The 23,930-nt window shown below is 53.1% G+C and overlaps 8 protein-coding genes across 8 annotated transcripts; 2 read left to right on the top strand and 6 right to left on the bottom strand.

Annotated features, from left to right (window-relative positions):
- Positions 1-666: 666 nt before the first annotated feature.
- On the bottom strand, positions 667-1,296 carry MAA_01441 (uncharacterized protein; the record flags this gene model as incomplete). Its single annotated transcript, XM_007819439.1, has 1 exon — positions 667-1,296. The coding sequence occupies one exon, from the start codon at positions 1,294-1,296 to the stop codon at positions 667-669; it is 630 nt and encodes a 209-aa protein (XP_007817630.1).
- Positions 1,297-4,870: 3,574 nt separating this feature from the next.
- Positions 4,871-6,738, top strand: MAA_01442 (urg3; the record flags this gene model as incomplete). Its single annotated transcript, XM_007819440.1, has 5 exons — positions 4,871-5,233; positions 5,388-5,663; positions 5,727-5,943; positions 6,001-6,593; positions 6,655-6,738. 5 exons carry the CDS (start codon positions 4,871-4,873, stop codon positions 6,736-6,738), a joined length of 1,533 nt encoding a protein of 510 aa, XP_007817631.1.
- Positions 6,739-7,187: 449 nt separating this feature from the next.
- Positions 7,188-8,817, bottom strand: MAA_01443 (Membrane insertion protein, OxaA/YidC; the record flags this gene model as incomplete). Its single annotated transcript, XM_007819441.2, has 3 exons — positions 7,188-7,667; positions 7,736-8,635; positions 8,743-8,817. The coding sequence occupies 3 exons, from the start codon at positions 8,815-8,817 to the stop codon at positions 7,188-7,190; spliced, it is 1,455 nt and encodes a 484-aa protein (XP_007817632.2).
- A 1,048-nt stretch (positions 8,818-9,865) lies between these two features.
- Positions 9,866-10,363, bottom strand: MAA_01444 (outer membrane protein TOM13; the record flags this gene model as incomplete). The annotated part of the gene is made up of 2 exons (XM_007819442.1): positions 9,866-9,976; positions 10,094-10,363. The coding sequence occupies 2 exons, from the start codon at positions 10,361-10,363 to the stop codon at positions 9,866-9,868; spliced, it is 381 nt and encodes a 126-aa protein (XP_007817633.1).
- Positions 10,364-10,918: 555 nt separating this feature from the next.
- MAA_01445 (SEP domain protein) lies at positions 10,919-12,298 on the top strand (the record flags this gene model as incomplete). Its single annotated transcript, XM_007819443.1, has 3 exons — positions 10,919-10,999; positions 11,063-11,487; positions 11,548-12,298. 3 exons carry the CDS (start codon positions 10,919-10,921, stop codon positions 12,296-12,298), a joined length of 1,257 nt encoding a protein of 418 aa, XP_007817634.1.
- A 357-nt stretch (positions 12,299-12,655) lies between these two features.
- MAA_01446 (GTP-binding protein GTR1) lies at positions 12,656-13,812 on the bottom strand (the record flags this gene model as incomplete). The annotated part of the gene is made up of 2 exons (XM_007819444.1): positions 12,656-13,559; positions 13,640-13,812. 2 exons carry the CDS (start codon positions 13,810-13,812, stop codon positions 12,656-12,658), a joined length of 1,077 nt encoding a protein of 358 aa, XP_007817635.1.
- Positions 13,813-14,915: 1,103 nt separating this feature from the next.
- Positions 14,916-16,582, bottom strand: MAA_01447 (lactate/pyruvate transporter; the record flags this gene model as incomplete). Its single annotated transcript, XM_007819445.1, has 3 exons — positions 14,916-15,748; positions 15,828-15,958; positions 16,023-16,582. 3 exons carry the CDS (start codon positions 16,580-16,582, stop codon positions 14,916-14,918), a joined length of 1,524 nt encoding a protein of 507 aa, XP_007817636.1.
- Positions 16,583-20,652: 4,070 nt separating this feature from the next.
- Positions 20,653-23,425, bottom strand: MAA_01448 (oligopeptide transporter; the record flags this gene model as incomplete). Its single annotated transcript, XM_007819446.1, has 2 exons — positions 20,653-22,775; positions 22,945-23,425. 2 exons carry the CDS (start codon positions 23,423-23,425, stop codon positions 20,653-20,655), a joined length of 2,604 nt encoding a protein of 867 aa, XP_007817637.1.
- Positions 23,426-23,930: the final 505 nt, after the last annotated feature.

The following is a 23,930-nucleotide window of genomic DNA, read 5'->3' as shown; positions in this document are numbered from 1 at the left end:
AATCGCATCGCAAGGTATGACAGCAACTCGAAAGGACAACGAAATTATGACAGCCTCGAATCAGCAGGGTGCCCATGCATCTACTAGCAGGCAAAACGGCAAATCAAAGAGTCACGTAAGAACGGCAAGGACAGACATTCCGCGGTACAAGGCTAGAAGTCATTTATCTGATGGCCGCATCCCCCTCCGGCCGTACCAAGGAAGCTGCGTAGAAAGCGCATCACTCAACAAGTCGATGAGTCCGTCCCGGGGAAACGACCATTCTCTCGAAAGAAGCGCAATGCAACACTGGCGGACAGCTTAGTACAGTGACGCCATCAGGACAACTTGCTAATGCGAGGCCAAGCCGCTAAATCTCACTATTTCTACTCTTGTTCTCCCAAGAAAGTGCTTGTCTAAAAGTGCCGAATCCTGGGGCGTGGACCGGGCCGTACAAGCACAAAATGATGACGCCAATCTGCAGCAGCAAAGCCATAAAAATAGATCGTTTTTCTCATATGACGAGGCCAAGAGGGCCAAGGTATTAGTAACACTAAGAATTAAGTTGCCCCTTTCACGGGGACGCTAAAAAGGTTAGAATACACGCTTATCAGGCTGGTTAGGGGGCCAGCAACACGCGATAATCCACGAAGCGAACATTGACAAAAAATCACACCCACCATCCATCTACCGAGGCTGAGGGGGAAACGTGCAGACCCCGTCGCGGACATCCGTGCAGCAATCCACGACGGACTCGTCCCCCCTCGTCCTGCCCTTCGCCCACTTCGCAAACAGCGCCACGTCCGCACACATGTATGGCAACAGCTCGTCTTTCTCTCGGTACAGCAGCTGCGCTATCCCCTGGGCGCGTACCCTCCGTGGACACACGTAAAACGTCCCGTTGCTCCCGTACACAAGCTGCGGCCCATCTTCCCGCGGGACGATTCTGACTCCGGGCGTCCCCCTCCTGCAGTCCATGCTGAGTGCGCGTTCGCCGTGTCCTCCCTTTGGAACGGATAAAGTCTTCATGTCTTCGCCATCGCCGTACGCGATGCCCGTCGTCTCCGGGTTGAACCAGAACGTGGTGCCGCTGGCTGTGCCGTTATCGCTAGGCTTCTTCAGCGAAAGGGGTTCATGGCAGCCGGGCCCCGGCAGTGATGCCACCTCCCAGTTTTCAATGCCGGCCGTGAACTTGGTGATGTTGGGAGACTTGACATGCGCTATGAGCTGGAAATTTCCTGAGAGCGTAGGAAGGTCCGGAGGCAATGTAAGCTGAGTGATCGATGTTGCGAGGAGGAAGGAGTTAAATTTCGTCATGTTTGTTTCAAAGTGAAGCTCAAGACGCAGAATGTTGATGGAGAGTTTATGATCTTCGCATTCAATCCAATTCCTGTCCTAGGTACCTAGGTAGTTATGTGATAACACCGTTTTCTTGTTGCTCCGTGATAAAGCGCTTTGATTACGATTTGACGTCACGCGGGGTGTGAACCCCCCTTGGAATGAGCAAAGTAGTGCGTTTATGTCCCTTGCAGAATGGTGAACGGCCGCCAAATTTCCTACAAAGGAAGTAGTCTGAGTCGTCTAAGATTGACCAGCCGTCACCGTTGCAGTTGGTATTTGGAATTCCTGCTCAATCTCTACCTCTCCGTGCAGCAGCGATTGTCGCTTGTACGTGGTCAATCTCATGGCCATGAAGGTTTCTGGTCCAGAAGTGTGCCCGCATGCTCCTTTTGGAGAAGCATCTTTAAACGCAGTCTTCTAGGTATGAAAAGTGCGGTTGTGGAATGGGCTTGTGAAGAAAACAACCCTGCTCCGGGCGCTTAAGATCAGGGCCCTGGGTATCGGCGGCCAAATGTGAAGTTCTACCCATGTCATGTCTGTGAGTTTACTCGAGTTGTGGCAGAACTCAAACTGGAAGTGGCATTTATTTAGGCGAAAATTGAGTCGAACCGCTCTTGCGTGATGCAGGGAGTTTGGCAGAAGCAAAAAGTAGGATGAAAATGTGGCGGCAAGGGTCCGTGCCCGCTGTCGTCCCATGTTTTGTTACAAAACAGCCCAGTTGACAGGGCTGATGTCTTCGGTGGCCTAGATGATGTTCTATCGACAAGAACACAGGTGAGTGAGTGAGCCCAATGGCTGGGATGGCTGAATGATGGATTGAACTGCCACCCTGTTTGTTGAGGCGGCTGAGTATCCCAACTCGATATGTTGATGCTCCTGACAAGCATCAACCCGTTTATCTAAGATTGGAACAGTGTTTTCTCGGTGGCGTCATGGTGCCTTGCATGGTGTTCACATGGCCACCAGAGCCATGTAAATGCCGGTCTAGTCTGCTCCTTGCGACGTACATATGTACACACATAAGCACTCGGGATGGCATAACTTACATGTCTAGGGGACAGACATGCGACGGAGTACCAGATCCAAAGCAAAATGCAGGTGCCGATTTTTCGCTCAACCGTGGGCCACCGGCCGCCGGCTCCCGCTGCACGTCTGGGAACTAGCCGTTCGCCTGACAACTAGCTCCGAACTAAAGAGGCCCAGGTAAAGATGGAGGCATGCAGGGTCTATTGGTTCGCTGCTTCGGGAGGATTTGGCGTTTTGTCGGACGACTTATCTGGTGCCGAGAGTCTCGGACCATTCTCTTCAACAAGACATGCTGTGCGATGGCACCCCTGAACGACGAATGATGCATTGCTGGTCAAGGTCGCCATCTGGTTGGTCCTGGTTGAGTAAACGTGCAAAATGCAAAGTCAGACGTCGGGTCCTTTTTTTAGTGTACAATGCATTTTGCTAGGATTCGGGGTGTTGGGGATGTTGGGATTGTATGTGCGGCAGTTGTAGGGAGTACAGAGCAAAGCATTTCAACAGAAACCACGAGTTTGGCCAAGGCGTGATGGATTCCTAGGAAAGGAAGGAGCCATCTCGTCCAATGCGGAAGCAGACACCCACACATGCATCTTGAATGGAACCTTTATTTCTCCGTACTTAAGCAACCCAGGAGAGGCGCATGTGCTCCATAGTACGTAGCCTACAACACGTTCCAATCTCAATTCTCGGTGCTTGTCTACATCGTGTACTCCGTATCGTGTGCGCCCTCAATGCCGGCGCATGGCCTGGGCCACATGGCTGCCACTGCTCGGTACACTTGCCTGTCTGCTTACCTGCACCACCAGCAGAGCACTATGATCAACATCACCTGCACCACATCCTTGCGTCAGACATGCAGCTCGGAATGCATCTCGGAACATTGACCACGACAACCGTTGTACATTACTACCTGCACATTAACCGTACATTACCTGTACATTGGCTGCGGGTCGTCTCATGCACCTCTCGGTCAATTGGCAACCAGATGGTCATGTAACACATCGCAATGGCCAGTGAACAAGGTTTGCCCTCAGCCCTGAATGCTTGCTCGAGGTCCTTTCATCATTCAGAAAGTCTCGGCTCTCCTCACATTGCATACCTACCTAGGTATTGAGGTAGGTAGGGACTTGACCTAGTAGGCAGTGTCGGGCATTCCACGACGGCGAGGACCACAGACAGCCGAGAGGGAGAAGGCGGGCTGATTCATCGTTGGACGCCAAGAGAGCGCGGCTGCGAGATCAATGTCTCCTGCATGGCGCATCGAGTCCTTCTCTACATTCAGAATTAGGCTGGGCCCCGCGACTGGCCATGGCCGTTTGGATGGCAGTTTGCCACTTGGGCACTGGGCAGGGCCTAGGCGTTACACAAGTTTCTTGTTTCCACCCCAGAATGCTTGTGCCTGTGGCAGTTTGCTCATCCAGACCCACGGAGCGGAGCGTACGGAGTAGACCCTGACCCTTTTCTCCTGGATTTCGAGATACGGGGTATCCATCCGCCATCTACCAACACAGGGGGCCTAGGCACCAGCCCTTTCGGCTCTATGACCAACGGCCGCAAAACCGCACCGACTGCACTGACTGACTCGAGGGGAATAGGTAGGGCAACACATCTTTCTCAAAACCGTTGATCGACGGTCGCTAACCAGGGGCATGGAAATCTAGGGCAGCCACTTGGGCTAGCAGGAGGTGTTGTTGCTGCCCAGGCCACAGCAAATTATACCTTGACTCGACCCCATAAATTGCAGTGCCCTGCGGCTGCTGCCAGACAACGACACAGCCGACACAGCCGAGAGACCAAACGAAGCAAAGGAGTCAAGGCACGTAGTAGTACTACTCCGTACACCGTACAGCGACATAGCAGCTTGACCTACGACGGCTGCCAAAATTGGACATTTATAAATTTTTCAAGTGAGATAGGTGCGAATTTGGTTAGGTTCGGGGCAATACTTGGAAAGCCCCAAACCCTCCAGGCGCGGTTGGTCCAGCACCAATCGGCGTTACATCCGTCCAGAACCAGCCTTCGACCTTGGTAATCAATCAGCGTACTCCGTACTTGGTGGTGGACCGACCACAAATCCCAGCTAGGACAGACTTCTGGGACAAGCCACTGAGCTGCCTGGTTCATCGTTCAGTCCCCGCCTAGACCCCTGCCCTCGTTTCTCAAGTTGCTCGACGTCCTAGGAGCCTTCGCCGCCACTTCAAAAGCATCCGTCTTGCTCGCTCATTCCTGGTCCAGAACGTCACGGTCATTAATTCGGTTCGGTTTTACCTGGCTCGCGACTCGGACAACCTTGGATTGAGTGCATCTGTCCAACGCACCACGAGATCCCTTGACAATAATAACCCCGCGAGCATAAAGTGCGCCATCGTCCAGCATATCTGCAATCACGGCACGATCTGTCACTTGTCACCTGCGGCTCCTGAGCCGAGCAGAGCTCTCCCCGCACCCTGCCCCTCATCGGCCACCTGCGAGTGTGCCTGGTTGAGTTCTGCCCTTCGTATCAGATAACTAGCCAACCACAATGGGCTTCTTTTCTCGAAAGGACAAGGCCCCCAAGGGTAACTCATCCATTCTGGCTTCTCAATCAACAACCAGCGTTGCCTCTGGAAATTCACGAGGCATCGGAAACCGCACCTCAGCCGGAAGTTTCACGTCAGCAGGCACACCGCTATCACCAATGTCGCCGATCAAGTTGCCCAAAGTCGATCTTCCTCGACCCCCGGATCCTCAGTTGGACCCTGTCGGATACCTCCGCAGTTTAGGTGCCGTGAGGGAGAGGAGCAAGATTATCATGGACAAGGCGACGCGCAACGAACTCAATCACTTTGATGTTGATCTCGCCAAGTTGCCCAATGTCGTCGCCTTTGTCTCTGGCCTAATTAAGGTATGTTCATCACTACACTACATGTTTTACCTGTTTCCCCGCACGCATCATCTCCCTTTTTTTACCCCGGAGATGGCCGGTGTCGTGACGTTTTCCACAACCCCTCTTTGGGAAATATGGTCTGAACATAAATCAGAATTAACATGGGTCACAGCGGGACTACGAGGCACCTTTTAACACTATACCCGGGCATGGACGATATCAGCATTTTTGCGTCGGCGATCGTGATCGCGTTAAGGAGTTGCTCGATTCCTGGCCAGAGTCTGTTGACAGCACCGAGCGATGTCGTCGACTGATTGACCTGTTCTTGGTCAGCGTACTGCTGGATGCTGGTGCCGGTACTCAGTGGAGCTACAAGAGCACGGAGAATGGGAAGATTTATCGACGCTCCGAAGGGTTGGCCGTCGCCAGCTTAGAAATGTTCAAAGAGGTACGGATGTCCACGGCCCTTCAAATTGGCAAGTTGAGCGGTCAAGGCTGATGACTACTCAAGGGTCTCTTCTCTGGAAATGCAAACAACAAATTTCAAGTCGACAAAGATGGACTCAAAGCCTTGACTGTGGAAAAGCTTGAAGCAGGGCTTCAATCTCGCCCCGGGGCCGAACTGGCTGGCCTAGAGGGTCGCACCGAGCTCCTTATCCGGCTTGCTGGCGCTCTCAGTGATAAGGCTGAGTACTTTGGTGCAGATGGCAGACCTGGAAATATGATTGGTATGGAACAAGCGCTGCATGGTTTAAATGCGTATTTCTCTGACAGTGACGTTTTAGACCATCTGCTTTCACACCCTTCAACACAGGCGTCTTCTATGTTAATTGTGCCGTTGCCGGTCCTATGGAACGTCTTAATGAATGGTTTAGCACCTATCTGGCCCCCATCACGAACAGCCTTAAATGGCGTATCCCTTGGAGATGCATGGCCTTGCCAAGCTATGCCCAATCCTGGTGCCGCATCCTGGGAATCGATCTTGCCGTTCCACAAGCTCACCCAATGGCTCACATACTCCCTTATGCAGCCAATGCAGTCGCTCCTGAACATGCACTTCGCTGGTACTGAATTACTTACTGGCTTACCAGAGTACCGTAACGGCGGGCTGTTTGTAGATCTTTGTGTTCTGAATTTGAAGAAGGATGATATGGAGCGCGGCCTCCAGAATTACGCCGATTATTGCCGCCGGACTGGCCATAACGGGGTGGAGGTAGCCCCCATGTTTGAGCCTAGCGACGATGTCGTGGTTGAATGGCGTGGCGCAACAGTCGGTCTGCTTGATTTGCTCTGTGCAGAAGTCAATAAGCATCTCAAAAATGAACTTGCTGGTAATGAGATGACTCTGCCCCAGCTCCTGGAAGCGGGAAGTTGGAAGGTGAGTTGACCATTCTTGTTGTGTCATGCTCCTCTGACGTTACTAATCCATCATCGGTCAGGGAGGCCGCGAAATCGCCGAGATCAACCGGCCAAATACCAAGGAGCCGCCAATCCTGATTGACAGTGACGGGACCGTATTCTAATTCGCGACAGCAACAGAGGGGCTTGGCGGGAGAAGAAACTGATCCTTACTCGGACATTTATTACGAGCCACATGACGACGTAGGGTGGACGGAACGGTAGACACCTTTTTGCACGACGATATCCCTACAGTATAAATCAGTGAATGAATACTTTTGCCCCGAGATTAGTTATATGAATAGATGGTCCGCGAAAGGGCTCTTTGACCAAAGGTCTATTTTCATCGAGTTTGTATATTTCTTCTTTTGATTTCCAAAAGCCCTTTCAAAATAGCAGGGGGATGCGCTGTGTTTTTAAAAACTCTAATGTACAAGCTATATCTTCTCGGGAGATGAATCTAACCCTGCCCGAGCCACCATATGCTCCCCCAAAGCCTCTAGATATCCATTTTTGTACATGAAATGCATAAAAGTTACATGTTCGTCCACCATATCGAACAGCATCCACCACACTAGCTCTTCGTCTTGTACTTTTTCTCAAATTCCTCGCGCTCCTGCTGCTTGCGGGTATCCTCCAACTTGCGCATCAGCTCCTTTCGCTTCCTCTCAGCCTTTTCCTCGTCGGTGCCGCTATACGTTCCCGTGTAATTTGTGATTTGGTCGGACATGCCCTTCTTCATGTCGTTGAGGCTGGATTCGAGACGTTCTCGGAGACCAGGCTCGGGGGTGTTGGCGGCACGGGGAGCCTCGTACGTGGTTTTCTGGGGGGCGGTGGATGAGGCGGTAGGGTGGGGGGGTAGGCCGACGGTTCGTCGGACCAGGGCGTTGTTGAGGACGATGGCGGTGATGAGGGTGGATGCGCCGAGGGCAACAGTCATGAGGTTGACGCCGGCGGAGAGGAATGTGGTGCCGATGAAGCCGACGACGCCGAAGACGTAGGTCATTGTTTTGAGCATCTTCTTTTGCGATTCGGGAGTGTGCTTGGCATTGATCTGTACGGGCATTAGCTGGTGGACCGGGGGAGGGGGGAACTTGGAGGATAGCAAGTATGGAAACGTACGGCTAGGGCGCCGACCATGAGAGCGGTACCGGCGGCAGGGAGGATGAAGTATGGGTCGGTGGCCGTCAGGTCGGTGAACCAGAGGTATCCGGCGGTCTCCATGGCCGGCACGGGAACATTTGCCATGCCGCTGACGATGCGGAACAGTCCAAATGTGAACGGGATCTGGCCAAAGGACCACAGCATGCCCCAGTTGTTGACGCCGTACTGCTCCTTGAGCATCTTGTTCAGATACTGGCCCTTTTGGCGCATCTCGTTGTCCTGGTTTGCGAAGCCCTGCTGGACCAACTTCATGGCTTCTTGGGACCGGGGGTCCTTGCGCAGGTTCTGCATGACGGCGTTGAACTTGAGACTGCGGACCTGCGGGTAGAACATGATGCAGCGTAGGAGCACGGCCGTGGCCATGATGGAAGCCCCCCATCCGAGGCCGCTATAGATGTGGACGTGTTCGAGGGCCCATTGCATGACAGACGTGGGGCCGGTGCCGAAATCTAGACCCAGGGCTTTCAGGTATCCGATCTGTTCGGACATGTTGAGAATGTCCTGCCCGTTGACGATGTCGGAAATGGAGGAGAGGTCGACTTCGGACGCTGGGACTGCGGGCTCGGTGGGCGGCGAGGGGACGACGTTTTCGGGGGTCGGGTCTACGGGACGGACGGCCTCGGGTGTGGTTGAGGTAGTTTCTGGCTTTGAGGCCGCGGGTTCTTCCTCGGGCGTCTTCTTCTTGCCGTAGCCCCAGAGTGAGAACTGCCGAGATGAGGATACGCCCGAGAGCATGATGGGCGGAGCGACATTTCGCGTCCGGAACGGTGACGTTGTCAAGCTGGACGGATTGAAGCGCAGGGATGTCCCGAATTGACGACCGTTCCCAAGTCTTTGCGAGAGGGCACTCGGGGGGTTCTAAAATCGGGGAGCCAACTCTATCAGTATTCTAGCCGCGACGCACGCATCTTTGCGGTAGGACGAAAGAACTCATAACAAGATGCAGGGAGTGGGGAGTTTCTTACGGCCCATCTACTCTGGAGTTGTCTCTGCGCCCCCAATGATGGCGCAGAGCGCGCAATGGCTCGACTGGGAAGCATCGCGACGATTGTGGTGACGGTGATATAGGGAATTTTAGAACTCGATGTTTCTACGGCCGTTTTGGCTGGTAGTTTGTTGGACAATTTTTTGGGGACCTTGGCCGGCTAATCGTCGGGTGTTCCTGAGCCTAGCTGGTGTCTGCAAAGAATGCGCGTTATCGATAAGAACTTAGGCAAGGATTCATTTGAATAAGTGATTTGGAGGTTGCAATTGGTGAATATTACAATGCTCTTTGTAAGAGGCATATGCGGTGGTCATGTTGTGTGAGTGCAAAGTGGGAGGTATGGATCTCGCTTCTATGGAGACGACAGGTTGTGCATTGGCAGCAGACTGGAAACTTCGGTATGTCGGGGTCGTATAAGACATGCCGACATTCACACTTTGACAACAGGCGAAATGGATTGCTGACTTCGTTGACTGCGTGTAGCTATATAGTCGACAAATTATGTCGGGGAAATGTTTGATCCTTACATATCCATGTACAGAAGACCTCGGGGAACAAAGCGGCAAACACATCCATCAACTACGGAAAGGAGTTTTCTGGCACCACATAGTTGACTGACATGGCCATTGGCTTCGGAATTCATGGCCAATTTTATTATTAGGGCTTGACGGCACTCTCGAATGAAGTGTCTATCACGATGCTTTCCTGACTAGGCCTATATCCCCCAAATTGTTACCAGGCGATATCAGATGTTAATGCCAACTAGTAAGATGAACAAGAACTATTTCAAAATAGAGTTGAATCGTCGACATCTAATATTGCAGTTGGTTTAATATAGTGAGGCTCGCAATCATGAGGCCAGGTCTCAGCCGGCAGATATATATACACAATCATCTTCGACACTCCTCGTACGCCTTGACATGCCGTGCCTCTTATTAATCTCACATGAAACCAAGTGAAGCAATTGCCCCAATTTTTGCTATAACGCCGCTCGCCGGTCGTGGGTAGAAGATCCGTAGACCCAGCGATGATGTAGCCGATCATTTCCAACGCCATGAGGAACTCGGAATCTCCAAGTAATGCTTATATTGTGCATCCCTCTCCTATTCCAAGCTTGCCAAGTCATCCAACGAAGGTCCTGGTCCTCGTCGCCGCTCTCGGACCTCAATACCGGGGCCGATCGGGTGCGCCCGTCTTCGTGACATGGGAAAGACCTAGCGCATTTCGATCAGTTAAGGTCGGAAACATGACGGCACTGACTTGGTCAACGAGAACAAAGCAGGTGTGGCTTTGCGTCGTAAATGCCTCATTAGTAAACGGTTCCAGCATACCTTCGTGCCTCCCCAACCTAATCTAAAGGCAGCTTCGTGAGCAAATAGCTCTCCGAATCCCAACATCATACCATTGATAAAAGGAAGCAGCAGGTTGATAGCGGCACCTCGTATTAATGACAAAACAGTGGGCGGCTTGTAGAGAATGACGGGAGAGCCCGAGCTCTCAGGTGAGGTGGAGAGCTCCTCGCCTGGGGAGTATTGTTCGCTGTCAGAATGCATAGTGATGCCAGACTCGGCGAGGTGACTTGATGGATCTTCCGAGGCCATTGTAGGCAGTTGACCTCGTCTATATCAGGGGTAGACTCTCTTTGGACGTGCGGACGATGGACAATGAAATCGTGGGCAGCAGCAACACGGTGCTGTTGGGGTACGCCTCGCAGGTCGGAAGTGCGCGATCTCGTCTACGAATGCCGAGTACGGACGACGGAGTACGGTGAAGAGAGAACGGTTGAGTGACTAAGCAGAGGAGCGGTGCTCGGTGCAGCCTGGCAACTGGCAGGTGGCCGGGCGGGCATGTGCGTGAGCAAATGTGGGTCGCGCCACTTGGCATGGGCTTCTGGGGAGCTTCCAGCTTCCACGCGGGACAAGGCCAGAGTCATGACGAGGGTCCCGTTGCCTGCCGCCCATTGACAAACAGCTCAGTTCTATCACCTTCCATCATCCTCATACATTTCTTTATCTCACAAGACAGCCTTTGCTACCAATATATCGACCAGTCGTGCTCTAACCCAAGTATTCGTCGGAAACTGCATCGCAAGATAATTTCACCTCTTCGACTTCTGTCTATTCAGTTGCCCCGCGCTCTGCGCACGTCATCATACCATGGCTGACAACCATGACACTCCCAACCGGGAGAAGCTTATGCAAGACTTTGCGAACATGTGCAACTGCAGTCCGGAGCAGGTATGGTATCTACAGCGGGGGGTCTTCTTGCTGTCAAGAATCGTGACCTAACATCTTTGTCAGGCAACGCAGTACCTTGATGCCAATCAATGGGATCTTATGGCCGCTTGTAACAGTTTTTTCCAGGACGATGACGAAGCAAGGATGCAAAGCGGATCGGGCGATTCAAGGCCCGAGTCCGCGTATTCTGGGCCTCGTACGCTCGACGGGCGACCTGCTCCCGCCGCCGCTTCGTCTAGCAGAGGAGGCCCTCAGACGACGTCACAACCCAAGAGGAAAGGCATTGCGACGTTAGGGTCTCTTGGTAGCGGTGCCCATGCTCACGAGGACGACGGAGACGATGATGACGACTACGAGGACGATGATGATGAGGGCCGTGGCAATCTTTTTGCTGGCGGCGAGAAATCTGGACTTGCCGTACAGGACCCGCACCAAGAAGGTAGCCAAAGAAAAATCATCAGTGATATTCTAGCCAAGGCGGCGAAAGCGTGAGTTGACTGTGCTGTCGAGGAATGGAAGAAGTACACGTGGTTAACTATATGCTGCAGCAATGCATCCCGCCCCGATCAGTCTGTGGACGAACCTGGTCCGTCTGGTCCATCGCGCTTCCGCGGTGCTGGCGTCACACTAGGCGGTGAGGGCGTTGAAAGCCGCAGGATTCCTGATCCTCTGGGCGCTGCTCCTACATCCAGTGCCGAGCCTGAGGAGCGCATTCTACACATCTGGCAGAACGGTTTCAGCATTGACGATGGGGAACTTCGACGATTTGACGACCCAGCCAATCAAGCGGATTTGCAAATGATAAAATCAGGCCGCGCTCCGCTACACTTAATGAATGTCCAACATGATCAGCGAGTCGACGTCAAGCTGCATCGGCACGAGACCCCCTACAAGCCACCGCCTAAGAAGTATAGGCCTTTCTCTGGAACAGGTCAGCGTCTGGGAAGTCCTGTACCCGGCGTTGGTGCTCCTGCTCCGCCAGCTGCTTCCACAACCACAGCACCAGCCTCATCAGCATCGGCATCAGCAAACCCGGAGCCATCCATCGACTCTTCACAGCCTACCATCCTGATCAGAATTCAGATGCCAGACGGAACGCGACTCCCAGCTCGCTTTAATACCACCAATACTGTGGGGGATGTCTATGGATTTGTCCAGGGGGCGTCGCCAGAGACTAGAACTCGGTCGTGGGTCCTCGCAACGACCTTCCCGAACAAGGAGCATACTGATAAAGACTTGGTATTGGGTGATATGGCAGAATTCAAAAAGGGCGGGACGGCTGTTGTCAAATGGACTTAGAGTAATGATTATAGATACTTTCCAACCCGGCAATATGTACTGAGTAAAAGAAAAAGAGGAACAGAACTGAGGGACGGCTCATACAGCTGCCTACATCGGTAGCTATGGAACATGCAAATCAATATACGGCGAAAGAGCTGCCCACAATAAAGTCTTCCTGATCTCGAACGAGAATCAAGGCCATTAAAAATTTGTACCTCTTTATAAATATGCCGTTCAAGATTTCGCGTCAAATCACCCTTCGCCCGTGTGAACAAACCAATTGGTATCATCGCTCCAAAACTCCAAACTGAACTCTGGTATCGCTTCTCATGCGTATTTTAATAGAATTTCTTAGCCTCAGCAATTTCTCCTTCTCTATGACGACGCAGGAGGCACGACCGTCGCAGTTATGGCGTGTGGAGCCGGGCCATCCAGAAATTTGAAATGCTCAATCGCAATCTGACAGTTCAGCATTGCCGCGTTGAATCTGGCCTCGCCCGGAGGAAGCACCACCATGAGATATGTATTCGTCGTGAATTTCAAAATGAACAAGTTGAAGCGCGTGCCCGCTTTATGCTCCATGCGAATAAATTGCTCTGCATTCCTAGGCGTTCCCGTAAAGCGCGAAATGCTCTGCTTAAAGTGCTTCATGATGTTCGACATGCGCTCCAGTCTGTCCTCTGTCGGATTCCGGCGTCCCTCGGTCGACGTCCACGACGAGACTGCGAGGAAGGACGTCCGCTCAAACAGCAGCAACTCCTCCGCCTCGATTGCCACGCCTAGATTGGCGAGGTTGCGCTCAATGACGGCCAGATTCGGCACCAGGTCGTGGATGATGGACGCCCAGGCCTTGTACAAGCTCTGGTCCCAGATGGATGTCGCAAAGGGCGTGAGTTCAACGGTGCTCGTGTCTCCGCCGACAGAGTTGATGTACTCGGCAGTCTTTTGCTTGACGGTGCGCACGCGCTCGTCGTAGACGGTTTCGCGGGCGGTAGGGACAACAAGGTCCATTTTATGTATGAGGATGTAGATCTTGGCGGCGGGCGAGTATTGGAGGAGGGCGGACAGGATGGACACGTAGGTTGCCAGGTCGCGGTCTACGTCGCGCGATTCAATGTCGAAAACGTAGATGAGGACGCCGACGTTGGAGAAGACGTGGACGCGTTGTTGGGAGAGGTAGTTCTCCATGAAGGCTTCTTGGCCGCCGCAGTCCCAGAGATTGAGGGTGAGGTTGCCGAGGAATTTTACGTGGGAGAGGTCGATGTCGATGGTAGCGCCGCTGTTGGAGAGGTAAATTTCGATTTAGTTACTGAGTTGAAGGGCTAGAGGGGGGTGAGGAGGGGCGAAGATAGAGCTTACAGTCGTCGAGTATCTCGAGCAATGTAGTTGCTGAAGATGATGCTCCTCATGGAGGACTTGCCGGATCCAGATTTACCCATCAGGAGAACCTTCTTTTTCTTGGGCTTCTTGACTTCATTGCGGACTTCGGATGGACCCGCATCAGCGGGAGGGTGGTCCGGATGAGACGTCATGGTTGTTAGGTGTAGATTGGTGCTGCAGTGTGCGGCTGTTTGGCGAGATGTGGTTTGGTGTTGGTGGAATCGAGGTTGGGAAGCGGCAGAATCGGTGCTAGACTAGGTGGGACAAACGTGGGGTAGCTTAGGCGGTGAGCAGGGGAGGGACTGAGGAGGATCTCTTTAGTTGCGGAATGGCTCGCGGAGACTCGCTTACCTAAGAAATTTGTATGGGGGTGGAGTTCTCCACGAGCCATTCCGCAACTAAAGAGGTATATACTGCTGTGAATTGCTCGGCGCGGCTCGCTTTTTCTGCTACATGCGCTCACACTCTACTAGGTACCTAGTTATTAAACTTTATATTATAATATAATTTTATATTAGGTAAATATATTTTATTAAAGATCCCTTACTTAAGCACTAAAATATATTAAGAAGAGTTTTAAGATAATAAATAACCTCCCTACCTAGGTAGGTACCTAGGTACCTAGGTAGGTAATACAGGAATAAGCGTACCTCGCAAAAAGATGAAGCCCGCCGAGCAATTCACATACTATTGCCAGAGTTGATATTAGGACAAGTTATATATAATTCACTGAAACCGTCAAAGTAATAAATGCATATTTCTAAAAGAAAAAAAAGAAAAAATATTCCTTTAGATTTTAACTCGGGTTATCCACACGGCTTTTCGAAGCCACGAGAAGCTTGTGAAGTGGTCCATCTGTGCGGGAGGACTTGTCGATTGAATAATGACTCCCTGGCTCCATGAAGAGTAATGCACAGCTAGACTACAACGATACAGGCTGTTGCTACTCTTTAAATAACACAAGGAGAACGCCAATTTTTAGTTGCAGATTTCATTGTGGTTATAGAATTCCTTGGCATTGACCCCAAGCATAGACCGTAGGCGTCACATGCGAAGTACAGGGTAGTTAGAGGCATCTAGGTGGTTACACGTGCTGACTCCTACGCGAGACGATAACTTTGCAACATGATGTCTGGCATTTATTCGATTCATGTTTCCCCTCTTCATGGCTTGGCCACATTCAGGTGCCTAGGTACATAAGCGCCTATCTACTTAAGTACCTAGGTATTTACTGTAAACGATTCAATGAGCTATTTTACCTTCTCTCCTCAAGTTCAACTCGACCCTTCTCCTCGTCCTCACTTTCCATAACCTTGGTAGACGACTCCTCGCTAGTCATGCCAGCAACCTTATTTTCGAAATCGCGCCCACGACGCTCAGGACCAAACATGGTGGTGAAGACGATGCCAAGGGCAATAATGGCAGTCGCGATGCCCATGACTGGTCCATAAGCTTCGGCCCTGCGACCATCAGGTGTGGTCACAAACATCTTCTCGGCAATGGCATTCACAATCTGTGCCGAAGGCGAAGAGATCATGTTGCCAAGCTGATATGTGACGCCGGGGAAAGTCGATCGGAAGGCCACAGGAGAAAGCTCGTTCAAGTGAATGGGAATCACACCCCAAGCTCCCTGGACGAAGAATTGCATGAAGAAACCAGTCGCGCTCAGTGCACGTTCCCCAGTGGGCAAAATCCAAGCTGGGATCAAAACAGCCGACATCAGGCACGAACTGATGATGGTTCGACGACGGCCGATGAATTGCGACATGTACCCCAAGATAGTACCGCCGACACACGCACCAGCTTTCATCAGAATCGAGGCTCTCGAGGCCCCAGCATTGTCCAATCCTTTCTGAGTGAGCATGAAGGTGGTGTATGAATCTTGCGAAGTGTGGGAATAGTAGTTGAACCACGTCATCAGAATGATACAGTATACACACATCTTCCACTCTTGCTTGAGCATCTTGACGGTGTCATGCCAGAATGCACCAGGGCTGGCTGCCTTCTTACCATTCTTCTTGGCTTCCAAGAACTGCTGCGACTCAGGAAACAGAATACGGACGAGGCCGACGGCAATGGAAAACCCGGCTATACGCAAAGCACAGACATCAAGTTAACACCCAAAGAACCTTTAAAGACTGCAGTATTGCCACGCATGATTACTTACCAGCGATCCAGAAGACAATCTTCCAAGTATCTGTCCCCCCGCCAACGCCAAGGTTGGCGCACGCGGCCAAGACATAGCCGAACGAATAGCCCTGCTGCAAGATGCCAGACATCAAGCCACGAGCATTAGATCTGGCCAAGAAACGGTGGCTTGTCAGTGCGGCACTTCTTATTTCAACTTCAGACGAGCACTTACGGGCATTGTTCGAGGGCCATGGCAATGGCATTTCCATAGACACCACCCATGAAGAGACCAAATAAACTTCGGACAGCTAGGAACTGCTGAAAAGTCTGGCTGTAAATTGTGGCAATTTGCAAAAGACCGAGAACAAGCATGTTCACCACCATGGGCCACTTGCGCCCCCATTTATCGCCTGCAAGACCGAAGAAGGCTGCACCAATCGACCGAAGGAGCAGCGTCAATGTGATGGCGGTGGTAATGTCAGTCTTGCTACGGCCATAGTAAACCGCTAGCTTCTTGGTCTGAATTGACAGGGCGTGGAAGTCGAATGCGTCGGCCGTCCAAGACAAAAATCCAACCAGGAAGAAGAGCCAGTTCTTTGCGGATAGTTGAGCCATAAGACTAATGGGATTCACGAAGCGGTCGGGGTCCCTCCATTCACAACGAGTCTCTCCGTACTCGTTGGAAAGGACCACACGTTGACGCCAAATGAACAAATCCTTGAGGGATTGTTTTGCGGTGGGAATAATACCCTTAGCCAGAGCATCGGCGGGCTCATTCTCTCTCGGCGCCATTGCGAAAGGCGGCACAAATCAGAACGAGGGAATTCAAGAAGCAAAATCACGGATACCTGTTGCTTGGTCGAATGGCAGCAGCGTTCTTATAGACGAGTCGCTCTGGATCCCTGTTTGGAATTGAGAGGGGTGAAGGGGAAGCACTCTGAGGTGAGAGAGTTCACGAGTGTCTTGCCTATATATAGAAAGGGTTTGAAGGGGCGGGTTGAATGTCCAGTATACATATGCGCCTGTGATCTTTCTGAGACCTGGAGAATGCTGGAGAGGTTGCAAGCACACACGCCACGCGCTGCAGGGTGTCTCCAAGATGAGACCCATTGCTCTTCATGGAATACTCCGTACATCGCAGGGGTTCTCAAAAAAAAAAAAAAACACGAAAATTTGTCGGTCGTTCCCGGCGTTACATGACAGAAAGTATCGCAGGAAACTAACAGTACAACCCCAGTCTACTCCGTAACCACCCACAAGCCGCGACCCGACCGCTTCTTCGCCTTCTCTTTTTGTGTGTTAGCGTTTGCTGACGAGGTGAGGCATCTGGGGATCCCTTTTAGCAGAAAAGGTGTGGCCTGTGATTTGATCCCACCCCTGTCTCTGGACGGGAATCCTGATTTGGACCAGGCTAATGCTCCTGGTAGATACTGAGTCGAGGCTGGGGAAACACTGGGGGCAAGTGAAATGGAGGTGTGGACGGCAAGCCAGCACTGAATTTGATATCATGCAAAAAAGCAAATCCTCCTTCGAGACAGGACACGGAGCGAATCAAGAGCCACGATTCGGCAAATATGGTGTGTCCTCCTGGAGTAATGGAAAGCTGTGATGCGGGGGACGCATCATCAGCTGAGAGCTCCATTAAGGGCAGAAGATGCGCCTTGTGGCATTCGGTCCCCCACGACTACAACCTCTTGGCCTACGCTCCCCGGAACCGGAGAGGGGATTCCGTGCCTGTCGGCTGGAATACAGGGAAATCATGCGGCAAATGTCACCAAATGCTCCTTCTGACGGGTGCAAGGACCATCTGGCCTCGAGTGTTTAGAGAGAAGCAAGAGCGGAAAACGGGACGACGGCTGAGGGTTACACCCGAAGCCGCCGCCCAAATCGCGACGCTGCTTGATGCGTTGGCTCTAGTGCTCGCACTTGGGATTGATGTTTAAGCAGTAAGCTTAACAACAAGCTGCCGCAGCTTGGGACCCCGCCCGAGACAAAGCTCCTGCTTGACCCCGCTCGGTTCTCTTTGCGCCGACCCCTTGCAATCATGGGGTCGTGGAGATGTTGGAAGGACGCAGGCCGCAAGCACACCACCAACTACTTACAGACCCCATCTATCCTGGTGAAGAGGTGGTTGGTGGACTCGCCTGGAACGTGGCTGCGGATGGCACCGCGCCTCCATGCAGCCAGTCGCCCCGAGATTGGCCTTTAGCCGTGATGATATCGTTCTGGTGGTCAGCGACCCGGCATCTTGATGCGCGGCACATTGCGCGCACCTGGATCGAATTCTGCTGGATATCAACAGACGTCACCGAGTAAAATCTAGAGGCATGACGCCTGTCAGTGCGACCGGTTGCGACATAACCCCGTAGTTTCAATTGACATTCACATGGCGAGGTTGCAACGGACCCCGACTATGCCAAGTACGGGGCAACATGACCTTGCTCCCATGCGAGTACAAGGAGAAAGAGTTAGCCAACATCTGAGCCAACCATTTGTCTCCGGTTGCAACTCCACCGAGCGTCCGTTGAAAACAACATTGCATAGGCGCAAGAGGCGTCCGCGAGTTCTTTCGTTGGAGATCGACCTGCGTCTTGGATTCGTCGTGGTCAAAACGCTTAACGCCATCAGTCGACGCCGGACGGTAGTCTGTTGCGTCAGTAGTGCTGAGTCAGTTGGTCAACCGCATATCCCTGTCAGGGCCGCCTGCAAACTGGAGAAGTGGGATGAAACCATTGATGGACATGGCCAGCTAACAGCCTTGGAATTGGCTCATTTTGGCCACGTTCCACCATAAAGCCCTGTCCGCTACCCCGTATACTTCCCTGCATGCTTCCCCGTATGTGGCTTCCGTTCTGAAGAGAGGTGGAGGGACGTGTGCAGCCAGGAATCTCTCTACAATATGCCAGGATGTATGGGTAAGCTTGAAAAGGCGTTGGGGAGGCTTGCCTTTGGTTGCATGTTTCCTTTAGCCAGGGCTAGGCTAAATTCTTCTAGATGATTCACATTATGGAGTCGGACCTATTTTGTTGCTTCCTCCCGGCCCCAAGTCGACGAGGCTAAAGTTTTGAGTCTCGAACAAGCCGTGTGCAGGTGCCGGACAGGGCTTGTACATTGTGTCTTAGTACCCAGGCCATCTATTTGCCAAGAAGCATGATCCTTGGGATTCTGGCAACCTAGACTGGGTCCATTGCTCAAGTGACCAGCTGGTTGGTGGTCTCACACCAAGAGGAACCATCACCGACATGTTCACGTTGTGTTGGCCCGTTTCTGTGGAAGAGAATGTGTGGTATGTGCGTCATTTCTCCGCCTGATTCCGATGATTTGCATACTAGAGAAAATAAGACGGGTTCTATTGTTCTCTGGCCTGTGAGTTGACCGTGTTTTGCAGCACAGGGCTGCTGCCATCATTGTGTGCCTGAAGGCTGACCCGGCTTGGCACCAGAAAGGGAAAGGAGCCAAAAAGTTTGAAGCCGCCTGATTGGTATCGTACGATTTTGCGTGTGTATGGATTGTACATACATGTTGTACGCCTTGATAAGCGCAAGTATTATGTGTCTCCATGACCAAGGGGATTCAATGCTGAACAATAGTATACGGAGACTAAGGCGCGCGCACGATGGGGTTGAGCAAGGAATAGTCGGAGCTGATTCCCCGGACTTCGGAGTCACAGTTCATGTGACCATTTAGATGGGGGAGAATTATGCGACAACTTCGAACTCTGCTTTTGGGTACGCCGAGACTGGAGACACGACCATCTCGGGAAACGATGGTGGCGTCCCTCGTCACTGATGTGGCGCTCCGGCATTTACTTTGCAGCTGTCGATTCGTACTAGTATCTGATAGATTTCGGAGCAGAATGGCCTGCAGATGCAGGTGTAACTCCTAGAAGAGAGGTCTAAGGTCTTCCGCATTTCCATGGCATCATCTGACTGGCGACCACTATGCTAGACTTGGACTTTGAATGTTGGGAGGTGGACGATTGTCCAAAGGCAACATCATCCCAAGTGTCTATTTGCACCAATTGTCTGTCGTATTCCGCCTCGGCTAGCTTCATTAACCCATAAACCAACATGTTGGTAACAGTGTTACATCCCATTACCAATTTTTAGTCTGGACTGCTGCATTTTGATTAAAATGGATCTGCGACATAATACGGCAATTATGATTGGGACCCACAGGTGTAGCTAGTATGTACTTTGCATTGCGCAAGCATGTTGAACATGCTTTATTCGTTCAAAAAGGCAAACAACCCCGCATGCGAGTTGGAGATGTGACGATTGGTGCTCAATGCTTCAGTCGGTCTTTGTTTGTTGGATAATTAAAATGGCCATGGATCCCTGGTCCAACTTGCCAACACCACGGTTCCGAGGTGGATGAAGACGTCGGAATGAATTGACTAGCGTCATGACACGAACGCCCTACGTTTTTTTTTTTTCAGCCCCCTGTTCATTTTTGGGCAACAAAGCGAACATGGAAAAATACTCATTCAAAGGGTGAACTTGGTGATCAGACGCCAAAACAACACGGTCCCATGCGTGAGTCAGACACGGTGCGGTATCAAGGCAAAACACTGCTGACGGTGAAAGTTGCGAAAAATAGAGATATGAGCCGTCGTGGCTGGCATCATGAAACGAAGAGGCGAAACTATAATCTACGAATACTTGAAAGTCACAGGCTGTGACACAAAGCACAGAACCCATGCGACAGGTCTAGCCTCCGCAACTAAATATCCGTCGCTTATTATAGTATTTTGCCAAGACGGAGACCAAAAAAAAGACAAAGACAGAGACACCCACGGTAAAAAAAAAAAAGAAGAAACTGTAACAAGTCCCATCAAACCACTCGTGCGCCAAAAAAAAAGTCTACGGAAAATGGCCCTTCTCAGGTCCAAAGTACCCTCTCTCGGGGATGGGCAGCCATCCCACCTGCTGGCCATCAATGCCATCGGTGCTGACGGTATTTCCCCACCACTTCAAGCTCTTGGGGTGATATCCAACCGCAAAGAACATGATCAAGGCGCTGACAGCGAGACCGGCCGTCAGGGCAGCAGACAGGACGTAGTTGTACTTGGACCACCAGGCCAAGCGATGCCTCGGCAGCCAGTACATGAAGATGTAGGACAGGATGAAGCCGGGCGTCTTGTAGGCCATGTTGGACGGGGCCCAGTGCTGAATGCCCTGGATGATGAGCACCGGGTTCAGCCACATGAGGGAAGCGACGAAGCGGAACAGGGTGCGGTCGAGGCGACGGAAGCGCGCGGGGGACATTCGGGACCGGATTCTCTCCCGCACGCCGGGTAGGTATTTCGGCCCCAGGCCCTGGCCGGCGAGGAAGACGACGGCGACGACGGCCCCGATGAGGAAGCACCACTTGAACAAGGGGTAGACCGAGTTGAACATGCGTTCGGAGCCCAGGAGCCCCCACATGAGGGAGTTGGCGTAGAGGGGAGCGCCGTCGCCCGCGCAGGTGAAGCGGCTCGGCTGGTCGGGCGTGCACAAGCCCTCGACGTTGTTGAGGATGAAGTTTTGCGTGGCGACGGCGACGAAGCACGTAATGACAATGGTGCCGATCTGGCTCCGGAACACGGCCCGCGGCGCAATCTTGCAGTAGTGCGCCATCTTCTGGTCCTGGACGTAGTTGTCCCCGTAGCCGGCCAGCGCCCAGCTGCCCAGCGTCTGGCCGAACAGGAAGGCGTTGGGGTTGTTGGGCAGCAGGAACCCCGTGATGATCTGGATGAGCGACCCGAGGCCCAGGTTGGTGCCCGTCGTGGCGGACAGGAAGGACAGGGGCACGGCGAACACGAGGTTGACGGCGATGACGAGGAAGACGAGCCAGACGGGCACGTCGACGGGGTAGATGTCGGCCCAGACGACGCTCACGACGATGGCGCCGACAAAGATGACGAGGAACCACCAGTCGGGGACCTCGCTGTACCTGGCCATCTGGCGGTTGTGCACGTCCATGGCGTCCTCGTAGTTGCCCTTGCCGTGGTGCAGGCCCTTGTAGAAGTCGACGTAGGCCTTGCCAATCGTCTTCCACTGGTTGACCATGATGTAGAGGAAGTAGACGGGGTAAAAGGCAAAGTTGGCGCCGACGGTGAGGACGTAGCCGGCCGAGTAGAAGGGCGGCGAGTAGGCCTGGTACTTGTCGAGGTCGAGGCGGTTGCCGGCGACGATCTTCTGCACGGCGTAGGGCTTGCCGTCGTTGGCAAAGGCCGAGGACGAGTTGATGGGCAGGTAGCCCGTGTCGTACATGTTGGAGTAGAAGATGGCGAGGATGACGAAGCCGCCGAGCAGGCTGCCGACGTACATGGTGCACGTGGAGAAGAAGGGCTGGGCGAGCGCGGCGTACGACGAGGTGGCGACGTTCCAGTCGAACGTGGTGACAGGGTTGAACAGGCCCAGGCCCATGTTGGAGCCCGTCAGCACGGCGAGCTTGAAGTTGTCCGGGGCGATCCACGTCATCCAGTTGAACTGCGAGAGCGCCGTGAAGAGGTAGCCCGGCAGCCAGTAGTAGACGAACATGGAGGCGGCGGCGACGAGGAAGAAGCGGTAGCGCGAGATGGTCCAGCCGTCGATGTTCTCGCGCGGCTCGGGCTTGGTGAGGGCGCGGTTCATGGCGATGACGGGCATGAGCGTCGGCCACAGCGCCTTGACGGGATACACGGAGAAGCGGCGCAGGTAGCCGGCCAGCCCCATGCCCATGAGCTGCACGAAGAGCGTCAGCATGAGCTGGTAGCCAAAGTCGACAAAGTCGAGCCCGTAGTAGACGGGCGACCGCTGCACCAGGATCATGCCGTAGCTGTTGGTCGTGTAGATGGCGATGTTGAAGGTGATGGTGGCGAACATTTGCTCCTTGAACGTCCACGGGCCCGGGTTGAGCGAGTGCCGCGTCCGGAACACGGTCGGGCCCCAGTCCGGCAGCACGGCCTCGAGGGCCTTGCCGCAGGGGAAGAGCAGGATCTGGATGACGGAGTTGCTGAGGCCTGCGGAAAGGGGGGAGCGCCATGGTAAGTTATTCGTCGTCATTGCAAGTGTCTGGTGGATGATGAGGATGATGATGATGATGATGTTGACCAAGTGGATTCTAGGGAAGAAAACCCGTCTCATGAAAGCAGACAAGACGAAAAACAGAACAAGAAGAAGCCAACGTACTGATGCCCGGAAAGCGACTGTTGAAAAACGTCGACATAAAGGTCCCAATGACCGCCCACCCAATGCCCAGAAAGTACGCCCTCGCCGTTTCAATAGGCACCTCGGGGTCGTCGAGGGGGCTCGCGACGGCGCGCACGCCGGGATACGGGCTGGACCACTTCATCATGACGGCGTCGACGCGCAGGTCGCGGCCGTAGAACTCGCCGTAGCCCTTGGGCCCCAGGCGCAGCAGGCGGCTCATGCGCTCCCTCATGTCGGACGGGAAGTTCCAGTCGTCGGCGTGGAAGGCCAGCGACTCGGCGACAATGGCGAGCGCCTCCTCCTCGGGCATCGAGTTGATCTTTTCCAGGATGAAGTCGGCCTCGCCGTTGGGCGCGAGCGTCTCGAGCAGCTCCGGCGGGATCTGGCTGCCATAGTCGAGCGTCGACGACACGCCCGGGTTCTTTTCAGCGTCGCCCGCTGCCTTTTCTTCTTCCGCCATGTCTGCTTTACACGTCTGCGCGGGACATGTATATTATGGCCGAGTTCCAAAGTTGGCTGCCCTGGAGGATGGCGTGTGAATATGTGAATATATCGTGTAAGTGAGAGTCCCTTGGTCCGGGGGAGAGAATCCCTCGGGATCTTTTTTCCACCTGGTGGCCGGGGCCATTCTTCAAATATGCGCAACAAAGTGCCCTGCCGCAAAACGGCAATGTCTCTGTCTCTGTCTCAGTCTACAGACTACGCATCAGGGCGTCTGCTAGCCTGCCCGTCTGCTCGTGTGCTCCGGACGGGCCGCCGTCGTACAATCTTGCGGGGAAACATAACCCAGGGCCGAATAATGAGATCAGTCGAGTGCTTCTCCAAACAGCGAGTTCGGGGTCGTTCCCGATCAAGCATGTTCCCCCTCCTTTCCGTTAGTCGTCGTGTCGTGTGTAGTTGTTGTTTCGGCTGCTCCACGGTTACATCGGCTCAACCCGTGACCATCTTCCGGAACAGGGAGCTGG

Source organism: Metarhizium robertsii (genome assembly GCF_000187425.2).
Source record: "Metarhizium robertsii ARSEF 23 chromosome Unknown MAA_Scf_9, whole genome shotgun sequence".
Classification (NCBI taxonomy): Eukaryota; Fungi; Ascomycota; class Sordariomycetes; order Hypocreales; family Clavicipitaceae; genus Metarhizium; species Metarhizium robertsii.
Note: the sequence above shows the minus strand (reverse complement) of the source record. Positions and strands in the feature narration are given on the sequence as shown.